The 12,887-nt window shown below is 31.6% G+C and overlaps 1 protein-coding gene across 6 annotated transcripts in view; it reads left to right on the forward strand.

The window, feature by feature from the left end:
* The window catches only part of LOC145288790 (lysM and putative peptidoglycan-binding domain-containing protein 2-like), a 155,278-nt gene extending 143,061 nt beyond the window's left edge, over nucleotides 1-12,217 (forward strand). For 4 of the 6 annotated variants that reach the window (XM_080136360.1, XM_080136359.1, XM_080136358.1 and 1 more), the window contains one exon: nucleotides 206-12,217. Coding sequence is in view for 2 of the 6 variants with exons in the window: in XM_080136359.1 (XP_079992485.1) it covers nucleotides 206-431 (226 nt within the window). In the remaining 4 variants the exon portion in view is untranslated. The remainder of the gene's footprint in view (nucleotides 1-205) is intronic. The other 2 variants (XR_013869300.1, XR_013869301.1) reach the window with 2 other exon arrangements.
* The last annotated feature ends 670 nt before the right edge of the window (nucleotides 12,218-12,887 follow it).

Below are 12,887 nucleotides of genomic sequence, written 5' to 3' on the forward strand. Positions count from 1 at the left end.
CATTGGCAAAAATTTTGTAAAACTAACAACCAAAATGAGAATATTCATCCAATTAATTCACAAATTATGTTAGTGTTTATATATTTTTATTGTTTTTGTTTTAAAATAAAATATTTTAACTTTTAGATGTTTTCTTGTATTCTTTTTTGTTTGGGATTTTTTCCCCCACTTCCAATTAATCTTTTTTTTTTTTTTCCACCTGCAGCTTACAAGATGTTTCTTTGTCTGCCCATCAGTCTCCTCTCAGGGAATCCTGGAGCAATAATTCTTCAAGACGCTGTAAGCCTTCGTCTGTGAATTCCATGTCCAAAAGCATCAGTTTTGGCAATGACTGTTCCCCACCAGTTCTGGTGATCCGATCACGGACTAAACAAGTGCAGTCTACACTGCAGAAATCTGAACAAACCAACAATGAGCTCTTTCAACTTTGACCTTTCACAAAGAGCTAAGTCTCCCTCCTTCAAAATAAGTTTTGACTACTCTGAGAATGGACATCTAACATCTATCTTGATTTTCTTTTCTTTGTTTTTGTAAGATGGGTGGGGGTGGCAGGGGAAAAAGAAAAAAAGATGAATATGGCAAAGAAGTTTCCCCAATCTTTTTTTTTTTTTTTTTTTCATATAAAAATTTGTCCTAGCCACTTTGTGATATTTCTCTCTTGGGTATAAGAGTTGGTGGGATAAAAAGAAGCAAAAGAATAAAATATAAAAAGTAAAATTTAAAAAAAAAGAATTTAACATTGTTGCATTTGAGATGATGAGGGATTTTATTTATTTATTTTTAAATCTATTTGTTTACTTTTTAAAGAAAGGTGAAGGACTAACATGAGAGGGGGGTGAAGCAATACCACATTTTATCATTTTACTTTGCAAATTTTTCTCAAGAAGAGTTTTCAGTTATGTTTACTCATTCTCCTTACCACCGAATAGAAATCTGAAATATAGCGTCAAAAATGTTACCACACTTGCGTTAAGTATAAATCATTCTAAGATATTTTTCTCAATTCTCTTGAAATTTTGACAATTTTATATTCATTATTATATTTGCTGACAGATAGGATGCTATTGATAAGTTAGGACAAAAGTTTCAAAATTTGACACCAATAAATTTTATTATAAAATTTAAATACAGCAACGTTTTGTGATTGGTATTTTCAAGCAGTCACTAACCAAGCTCAACATTGCTTAACTTTGATGATCCTACGAGAACTTTAGTTTCATTGTGATTTTCTGTAAAAAAAAAAAAACCCCTGCATTTATTTAACCTTGGAGCGTTTGTGAAGAAAAGTGAAAGCATGATGTCAATCACTGCTGATGACGTGCATGGTTGATGTAGGAAATTTGGTGCAGAAATCTCTTCTGTATCTTTTCGAATCCAACAGTCATTTTTGCTGTTAACTTTTTATCCTCTTGTTTGAAATTCTTTATATCATAAGATTTCATTGGGCTAGAATTCTTTTTGTGGATATTATTAGTTGTTGGTTTTTCAGAGTGAATCATTTCATCTTCAAATTTTAAGATTTGACCCCAATATATTTATTATTAAATAGAAATGAAGCAATTTTAGAACCGGGAAATCCAACAGTTATTTTTATTTAACATTTTTTTTTGTTTGTTTGTTTGTTTTTGCTTGAAACTTATTAGAGAAAAACTTCAGCAACTAAGAATGCTTGTGTTCCAAGTTGAACAGTTTTATTATTTTGATAACTTGCTTCTCTTTCATGGATTTCTGCTAGCTGATTCTGGTTTTTAAGAATGACAGACTTTTTCTCTAAATCTTGTTACATTTTGTGATGCCCATTCATTTTCTTAGGTTATTTGATTTCCAAGTAGCTTCAGCAATCAAAAATATACATTCTGTATTTGTATATGTTATTTATCTACCTTGTTTTTTTTTTTTATGTCACAAAGTGCTGAAGTGTTGAAAGGCAAAGAATTGCTGTAAATGATCTTGATAGTAAAAAAAATATATTATCCCCCATATTAAATCAACCTTGTATTGTTTCATCTCTCAGCAGGTTATTTATTAAGTAACTATGGGGATGAGAGTATTTTAAGATTATTAAAAACATGGTTATGTTTTTCACTCAGTAAACGAGACTCCTCAGTAGGTTGAAAAACTTGCCAATGTTCATGACTCTTCTTCCTGTATGAAAAGACACAGCTATCACCACTCTGTCTCTCTTTCTCTATATAAATGCACACACATACCTGCATATCAGTGAATAAGATATATTGTCTATTTTTAATTATTTGTCTCTTGATGAGGTTAAAAATTTTGTGAATGCCTTTCAACTTTTTGACTTATAACACAACCTAATCCTCATTCAAAGAAAAGATGACCCATTCCCTCCAAAAACGAACAAAAGAAGGGGTTAATTATAGATTAAGTGAACCTCTGCCTGATAAACATGTGACCATTGGCTGCAATAATGGGTGTGTGAATAACAAAGAATCTGATTGGCTAATTAGCAAACTCGGCACCAAGTGAACATATAAAAACGTGGTAATATCAACTCCATGCAATAGCCTTAACGATAAGGATAAAACGTGGAAAATTCAGGTTAGCTTAATTGCCATATATACTTTCAAAACTAACTATATGAGTTGGATAAAAAAACATTTATTGAAATAACAAGACAAAGAACACAATATTTTATGAGAAGAGGAAATCGCTACGTTTGATATTTTTTACAACAGCAAATCTTTAGAAATAATAAACGATGACGTTTCATTGAAATGTTTGTTTATTAACAAGAAAAAATCAAATGAATCGTAAGTTATAAAAATATCAACAAAGTACCTTCTTTAAAAAGCACGCTTAAGAGTACACGTCTCTCGGTACCTCTTTCAAAATCAACCTCTTTATGGTGCTCAACATTGCTGGCAATTCACACAACCTCCTAACGACTACCTCATTTCAAATAATCCTGTTTTAAGTCCATTTGAAATTTGGTTGTGAACGTAAAAATAATCGACTTATTACATGGATGATGAAGTAATTTTTACCAGCTTTAAAAAAACATTTTTATTTTATTTTTTAAACAATGGAGGTGAGGTAAAAAAAAAAATTGATAGAAATTTAATTTAGTAATTATTTTATTTTTTTGTGGCTTTTATTCCTTAAATATTGATTGCAAAAAAATATTTTATTTCATGTAAATATAAAATTTCTTTCCTATTCAAATACAGTATAACCTAATCCTGGATTTTTTAGGATCTTGTGAACATTTATTTATTTTTTTAATTTTCTCACCTGAAGCGTTTTTTTATTTGATTGATGATTGTATTATAACTTAGATTAATTCTAAGAATTGCTGAGTCATCATAGAACATTGGTAAATGCAAAAGCAGTTGATGCTATGCAATATATGCATGAATCAAAATGCTCAGAATAGATGGCCTTGTCCCAAACTGATGCTCGTGCAAACAAAATGAAACTGAGATTAGCCATTTAAACCAGGATATGAATATGTCGCAGAATACACAAACAAAATAAGGACTTTGGAGGTTATGTGATCATATTTGAAAGTGTGAAAGTGAGAAGGAGGTTGTTGAGCCATCCTCTTAATCAAATTCTACCCAATTTCTAATGTCACCAAGCAACACGATGCTGTCTCACTGTCCACCGACACTTGTTAATCATTATCCTCGTAGCCTTTGGGCTTTGATAAATGGTGATATCCTGGTTGTAAAAAAAATGTTAGAATTTGTCAGATTCCTTTTATGCTAGACAAGAGAAGACATTGCAATCCACATTTTTACTCCATATGCATTGCTCTCAAATAAATGTTGAGTGACATAAAAAACAAAACTTTTTTTTCTAATCTAAAAACTAGACTTGCAAGCAGTGCATTGTCCAAAGATGATGATATAACTGAAACACTTAAATCACTCCATCAAAACATGTGCATAGAAAAAAATTAGTGTTTTATTCAAATTAGGTTTGAATCGATTAAACTCAAAATGAAGACGGTAATCTGAGCACAGCAAGCTGTCATAAAAGTTTTCAACTATGCTACAACCTAATCCTGATATTCAACACTTGACTGTCTAATGACATCAACTTATGGCTTACATCACATTTTTTGTTGGATTACCAAAGTTCAGCTATGTTGAACTTCGTCACTGCTTAGATGGGTGACTATTTAGAGTGTCAGGTGGTGTAAGTTTGGAAGTGGTTTTAAAGACAACACTTTTTTAATTATGCTTCATCCTTTGTATATACTAATCCTTTTTGTTTAGAACCTCAGTATTTGTTAAATATAACTAGAGAGCACATAAAGTTAAACAGTATAACTACATTCCAAATATTTATTTTTACCAAATAGTTCTTTCAGCATATAAACACTTTGGTACATTTTTTACAGATCTATTTCATTACCCAGAAACAATCATTTACTATGGCAATATCGAATCTTTTCATGTGTACACTCCTCAGAAAAATAGGATTTTTTTTACTTAGAAAGAAATATTGTCATGCATATTTCTTTTTAAGTTAAAAAAAAAATAATAAATTCTATTTTTCTAAGGAGTATATGCATGAAAATATTCAATATTGACATAATAATAATTGATTGTTTCTGCATAACAAAACAGATCTGTAAAAAAAATGTACCAAAGTTTTGATATGCTGAAAGAACTGTTTGGTAAAAAAATAAATATTTGGAACTTGGAATGTAGCTATGCTGTTACGCTTTTATGACTTCCCATGGACTTAATTATTTCATTTGGATTTCATTCAAAAGTTCATCAACTGTGACATATCTTTTTAGACATTCTTTTGCATAACTAAAAGTAATAAATCTCATTACTTTCATCATTCTGGATAATACAGGAATAAAGAGAAAATTACACACACACAAACACACATAAACAAGATGGCAAAATGAACTATTAAGAAGCAATACTGATAAAAGAATCACTCTGTCTCTAAATATTCAGTTAATAAAAATATTATGAAATACTTAAATCAATATAATGGAGGTGAGAAAAATGTAAATGATAGTTTGAGTTTATTAAAAATTATGATTAATTAAAAAAATTAAAATGGAATTTCTTTCAAACATAATTCAAACCCATCACTAAAGAGTATTTTAACATGCACTTTGTTATTAAAGTAAAAATAAACCATAGAGTAATAAATATATAAGTTATGAAAATATATATGGCACTTAAACAACATTCTCCATCCTGATTTTCATTTGTTTATGCTTCAACATAAAGGAAAAAACACTTAGCGTGACATAATGAAAAGAACAATGCAATAACAAAAAAATGTTACAACCCCCCCCCCTTTTTTTTTTTTTTTTTTTTTTCATGTTTTGAATACTGATTATTTTTTTTTTTTTCTTATGTCAAAAGCGATTTTAATCTTTGTGGTGGGCTTAATCATTATGGATTAAATGATAATAAATATTGACTTGATATTGAATTCTTATTAATTTGGTTTATTATCTATATAATCCCTCTACCCTATAACTGCTTAAGAAATTGCTTATCTTTTTTATTAATGGAAGAATACATAAGGAAATATTAAAATTATGCTTCAATTTTAATAATCAAATCTTAATAAATTGGACTTTCTTTTCCAAATCTGCCCCCCTTTTATTTTTCAAATTCGCCCCCCCCCTTTTTTTAAGTACAAACATTCCGATAAAAAGTGGTATACATTTGATGCAATTATTTAACTATTTAAAATGACTTCACCTTTCTTCTGCCCTGCTGAACAAAAATGTTTGTCCCACTTATTTTCCTTATGCAATTTCATAAAACAAAAACAAAAATCTGTTTTCCCCGCATTGCAAAACCAACCACCCAAAATATGTGTGCATGAATAATAATCTGCCTAGCTGCAAAACAGCAGTAACTCTGTCTACCCTGCCAAGTGACAATGTTTCTTTTTCGTTTATGATTATTTTTTGTTTTTTAAAGATGGTGCTGTATATTGATTGTTAAAGTTGTTACTGCTGCCTCATAGTTCTGCAGTTGGTATTCTCCTTGTAATAGGGTTTATAGTTGGCTAAGGAAAAGATAACTCTTGCCACTTATTTATTTTTTTTTTTGTGTTTTGTTTTATTTTGTTTTTTTTTCTTTTGTTTCATGAGACCCAGAAAGATGAAGGCTTGTTTGTGAATTTTGGTTAAAGTAGACCAATTGACAATCTGACACTGGGCAACTCGATCATGTTTTTTCTTTTCTTTTGTTAGACCCCATCCATTATTTTTGTGAATTAAATTTTATTATTTCAGTGATCACATCCAGAGGAGAGTAATTCTACAAATCACCAGGCTTACATTAAACCTTAAAGTATTAAAAAAAAATTCCATCTTGCAAACTTTTTTTTTTTCATTCTAAAATATTTCAACATTATAAAAATCTAATACAGTTTCAATTAAACTTTGATGACCCTCTTCCCCTTCTCCCTTGCAGTAGAATAAGCATGGTAGTGCCCAATTTTACTGAAATTAAGTCCTGGCTATTCCATTAATGAGATCCTTCATGGTGATAGATTGAAATAGTGTCTTAAACAAAACCGAGGCACTAAACAGATTTATGTCTGCAAATCTGATCAATGGTATCACTCTTGTATCAAGACAGAAAAAAAAAAAAAAAAATAATGATCAACCTTTTTCTCCTCATACAGCAGAATCATTGATTATGTCTTGACAGTTTCTTAGATCTTCTGTCTCTCAATTCATCATTGATCCAGGAACATCTGTTATGTCATCTTGGTGGTTTACCTGCATCCTTCCACCATACTTTCTGGACATATATATACACTGTTGATCTTTTTGTGTATCCGTACAGTTCTTACATCAGTTCTTACATATTCCAATTAACTACAGATAATATGGGCGTGAATTTCACCTTTTACTAAAATATCACTTACTCTCACTCCACACACCGCTCTCATTATTGGTAGGTTACATTTCCTTGATCAAGAAATAGATTCAGTCCACACTTATGATTTTAGCTTATTTTTATATTTTTTAATATTACGAGGGACGTGCAATAAGTAATGCCCCTGGCCCACTTCTCATAGCAGTACAGCAATGAAACTTGGCACAGTTATTAGTCTTTCTGTACATAGGAACCACCCAAAGTTATGCATTTCTCTCATCGTTTGATGCAGCTCTGGAGACCATTTTTGTAGAACACCCCAGGTTGGTCCTTCAACCACGACGTGACTTCAGAAATCAAGGCTGGATCATCTGGGAAACACTTTCCTTTCAAAAACAACTTCATGGCTGGAAAGAGGTGAAAGTCAGAGGGTGCAAGGTCAGGCGAGTAGGAAGGATGTGGTAGGAGTTAATAACCACATACCCGTGCTTCTGATCTGGTGACATGCGAGTTGTGGACCGGAGCATTGTCCTGCAGAAGGAGGGTACCTTTGCTGATCTTGCCCCGCCTCTTGATTTTGATAGCTTCCCTTAATTTCCTCAAAAGTGAAGCATAATAGGCTGCTGTAATTGTGGTACCCTTTGCCAAGAAATCTGTCATCACTACTCCGTCCTGGTCCCAGAAGACTGTGAGCATGACCTTACCAATGAAGGGCTGCACCCTTGCCTTCTTTGGAGGTGGTGAGTCCAAGTGCTTCCACTGCATTGACTGGGCTTTGGTCTCTGGATCATAGTGATGGACCCAGGTTTCATCCTGTGTAATCAGTCTTTTAAAAAACTTTGACTCCTCTTTTTGGCACATCTCCAAATTCATCCTTGAGCACTCAACGCATTCTCGCTTCTGGAATGGTGAGAGCAACCTGGAAATCCATCTGACAGACACCTTATGCATATGCAAATGGTCATGAATGATAGTTTCCACAGATCCTGTACTAATCTTGACATTTTGGGCTATTTGGCGAATAGTAATGCGCCAATCTTCCAAAATGGCAGCCTCAACTTGACGGACAGATTCTTCATCAATGCCAGAAGGGGGGGGGGACTAGGTCTGGGAGCTGTTTCCACAGACTTCCGGCCATGTTTGAATTCACGATGCCAGCGTTTTACAAGGTCATATGATGGGGCATTATCACCATAAGTTTCTTTCATTTCATCAAAAGTCTCCTGTGGTGTGCGTCTTTACAAATACAAAAACCGGATCACTGCTCGACATTCAACAGGCTCCATTTCACACCTGACTGAGTTCAAACATCTGTAAAACAGAAACTACAATTAGTTCAGAGCTGTAATTTGCCACATAATCCGTAGAGATATAAATCATTGCACATGCAAAATTTCAGCTAGATCAGACGACTGGAAGTGGGTCAGGGGCATTACTTATTGCACGCCCCTCGTAATATTGGTGGATGCTTTTATTTTTTCCACTACTGTTTTACACTTTGTAAGTGTTGCTTCAGCACAGACTATATTAAATGAACTAATTAATTAAAAATAGATAAAAGAAACGCGATATATTCTAGTCTATTATTTTACTAAAATCGAAATAATCTGCATTTATTTCTACAAAGATATTTTAAATCATACAAAATGCATGCTAAAATATTCTATAGTTTTGGGATGGAGTTATGTTTGAAATAATTCTTATTTTAATTATTCTAATTAACCGTAGTTTGCAGTTAACTCTACAAGTAATCTTTTAAGTTTCTGTCTATTGCTTTCACACTCTCATTGTATGTTGTGAACCTATTATCACTATCATGATTTACAGTGTCTATAATTCTCACTTCTGTCACTCTTTCAAAGTCAAAGATAATAAAATTATTAAATTCCAGATTGGAATGATTCATTATTAACAAAAGAAATATCATCACAAGTAGTAATTCTATTTAATCTGTAAATGGAGAAGTAAAGAAAATGAGAAAGGGGTGGGTTAGGAAGAAATTAATTTAGGATTTTGTCTCTTTTTTTATATAATAACTTTGTAAATTCACTTCTTCCTGATTCAAATGATCTGACTTGAACTCGGTTTGTGATCCAACAGGTCACAGGCTTTCCTATACACACACACGCACTATATATATATATATATATATATATATATATATATATAGTGTGTGTGTGTATATATATGTTATAAAAATATATATGGCAATTAAGCTACACAGAATATTCCATGTTTCATTCTCGTGAGAAATCGTCAGGCTTATAAAAAAGAGCAAAATATGATATTTTATATATATATATATAAAATATTATATTTTGCTCTTTTTTATTGAGCACTCTTAATAACCTCGTTTTAATTCATGAGTTTTATCTCCTGAATACCTTTAACTTGGTGTGTGTGTGTGTGTATATATATATATATATATATATATATATATATATATATATATATATATATATATATATAGTTTTTTATACAAACTTTATTGGTTACATATGTGATTACATGTTTCAGTGGAGTCCCAATTTAGGGACAACACTTCATCCAAAAAAGAATTGATATATAAGTTTATTTGGGGTACAAAATTTATATATGATGGGAAAGAGTTCTTTTACACCCGAGAGGTCTTTCGCCATCCTTATCAAGGGAAAACAAAGGCATTTTGATTTTTTTTAAAAAGAAAATGGAGGAATAAATTAAAAATAAGGTGAGAATGACAATTACTGTAAAAAATATATGCAGAGAGGAAGAAAGGAAGTGGAGAAGAGAAAAAAAAATGCAGATCATACATGTGTGTGTGTTTATATATATATATATATATATATATATATATATATATATAAATGAATATTAAAGGAGAAAAAAATCTTGTAAAATAACATGAGTGAGGAATGATATCCCGCATATAAATATACAAGAAAGAAAAAAGGAGGAAAGGGGGGGAGACATGACTAGTATCCCTCTACAAGTCACCCAAAAGGTCCAGGGTATTAACGAACCTCTTCTGCCTGCAGAGAGAGGGCTTGAGTCATGCAATGTAGACGGATTTTAGAGTTTTCAGATGACTACTCAATCGGCCTCGAAATAAAATTGCAAAAAAAGTCGTCCTTATATACCTGCCCACATTCTGGATTATTCAATAAATGTTGTCCACTTGCAGAATCTAAATTATTGTGGGTAGGGCTGAGGGGAATTTTATTTTTATTACGAAAACCTGAAAGTACATGTTGTCCAATTCTTGTTTCAAAGTGGTTTGCCCGACATAGACAGCATCACACTGACATTAGAATTTATATATAATATTATTAAGTTCAGTGCGAGGCAAACCGTCCTTTTTTGAAAGAAGAAAATGCAGGTTTCGTATTGAAAATCACATGAGGTAGAACAGATTTTAGCCCTTACCCTCTTACAATGTAAGTCCCCTTCCTCTTAATACCTCAAGAAAGCATTAGGAATAATGTTAAGGAATCTGTATCATTTAGATTATTCATACTACTATTCATCTGATCTAATCTTCAAGCGTCTTCAGATACATCCACATCGACATACTGACAATCTTCTGGAGATTGAATGTTCAATCCTCACTACAGGTAATAATAACTAAGAATGACATAAAAGTTAATCATTCTACCCGGTCATGACTAATGAAATGAGAACAATTTACTTTCGTGCATTATAGTAATAAAAATAATTTATTATATAAAGGAAAGTTGTGTGTGTGGCTAAAACTCTGAAACTACATAAGATACACTTAAAAATCTAACATCAACTGATTTAGTTTGACCCTAAACTGTTTATTAAATACTGTAATAATATTCATTCTCATACTCACCAAGGACCAAAATAGTACATTTGTTTTTTCTCCATTCTCACAAGACTTGTAGTCGTTTCAAAAATATTGAAACGAATGAAACAGCTTTCTTTTTTTTTTCTTTATATATGTATTGAATCATTTACCAGAAATAGATTTTAAGACATTATACAATTTTAACTTTTCTATTTTGTTAATTCATACTTCGGAACAGCCATGTTAAGATCCAATAAATTAATTATAGCAAGTTTACTGGATATATGTGAAATGGTGAATAAAAACTGGTCGTATTCAAAAGATTCAATATGGAGTTCTGAAATTTGGGAATAAATTGCAAGGGAGATAAATATAGAATCATAATTCTAACAATGGGAAATAGCCCAACTTTTTATTCTTTTTTTTTTTTTTTTTTAACAAAAATATGTATGTTTAAATTGAAGATAAAGCAGACACATTTTTAATAAGCTGCACTTGACATTAAGGAAAGTTTGGCACAAAGCACACAAAAGAATCTACACCAATATTGTTGTGCTCATTCCATGGACTTTTGGTTTTATACCTGACGTTTCCTTGCTTGGCTCACATAAAAGCAGAGATGACCCAAGGATGACGGATCCTGATGTTGACACCTCTTAGATTTTCAGAGTCCTGTTAACTGGATAGCACTGACACTACCATGTTGTCACCGTTGCTACCGTAGTGAAATGGAGTTAGACTTTCGGGAGATGATGTTGTTGCTGAAGGCTGTCACAATGGCTAGCAAGGATGGGTTCAGAAAGCAGATTTTATTTATTTATTCTTTGTGGTATAGTGGCTTTTAAATTTTTTGTTTCCCCAATATTTCTCTTCTTACCAAATATAAGGACAGTCTAGACGAGATGCTGTAGCTGTGTATAGGCATAACATTGCATATCATCATCCTCAAATCATGTTTCTTGATTTAAATCACAAAGATAAAAATGGTGGTTCAAATGATCCAAATAATATGAATCCTCAAATTAGTCTTTTATGTATTTTACTCAAACAGAATACATCAAGATTTCATTTCTTATAGATACTGAAGTTATTTAGCTGATGAATATTTTGAATAACGACTGAATTGTAACTTGAAAATAATCATTCTTGAGTGACATTCATTATTGAACAGTTTGAACGTAAGCAAAATTATGATTCAAAGTCTTATTAAACATCTTTAGTTGTTTTTTATGCTGAAAAATTTTTTATAGAAAAAAAAAAAATGGAGCTATCTCAGAGTTGTATATTAAATCGGTGATCTACTCATTACAAAATGGAGAAAATAAATGAAAATACTTTGTTGGTTTTGTAAGATGGTGAAAATACAAGAATGTTATGAGAGATGGAAAAAAAAATCATTAAAAAACGTTTTCGTAGTCATCATCTAAGCCTTCCTCCTCCTCAAATTTTATTTTTTTATTTCTTCAAAACTGCATCACTATTGTTTCAATCAGCAGTATGATATAATTAAAAAAAAAATGCCCACATTATGGATATGGGGTTGTTAATCAACTTGTGAATAAAAGATTTTATAAATTAAAACAAATTTTAATTTTGTTCATTGTTATTTTTTATTTTTTATTTAACTTTTTCTTGTATGTATTTTTCATAAATTTTTTTTAATATACAACTTGTTTTGCTATACCACCTAAAGTGTTAGCAATTTTTGAGTTGTCTATGATGTTACCATGTGCAATGCATGTTTTGCTAGTACATGTGAATTGCAGATTTTGCAGTGAGAGATACTTGACCAGATGAAAATGTGTGTGCAAAGAGCTGAAAATATCTCTGGCCAGTCAGACCACCCAAGAGATATGCCCTTTATTTTAAAAAAAATTCTCATTTGAATGAACTGTCTCACTGAAATAGCCTTTGAGATTTTTTTTTTTTACATAAGTCATCACTTATAAAGGCCCAGAGGCCATTCGAGGATAAGGGTTAATGAGTGTACAGTAGTCAACGGGATAATATCGTAGTAATCGTTAATAGTGGAAATTTGGTAAATTGGATTACTTAAGGGGATGGTGCAACAAGAATTTGTTGGAAGACAACCAAATTGTAGTCAGCTGGAAAGCAGGCAAACGGACGAGAGTTCCACAGATGTGCAGTTCTTCAAAAGAAACTTTGTTCAAAGAATCTACATTTAAGTTTCGGCACAGATAAAGAGTGGGTGAAATTATTGATAGTGGTTTCAGCTAGAATTTTTTGTTTGTGGA

This window comes from Euprymna scolopes, chromosome 2 (genome assembly GCF_053919585.1).
Source record: "Euprymna scolopes isolate OS-2025 chromosome 2, ASM5391958v1, whole genome shotgun sequence".
NCBI lineage: Eukaryota > Metazoa > Mollusca > Cephalopoda > Sepiida > Sepiolidae > Euprymna > Euprymna scolopes.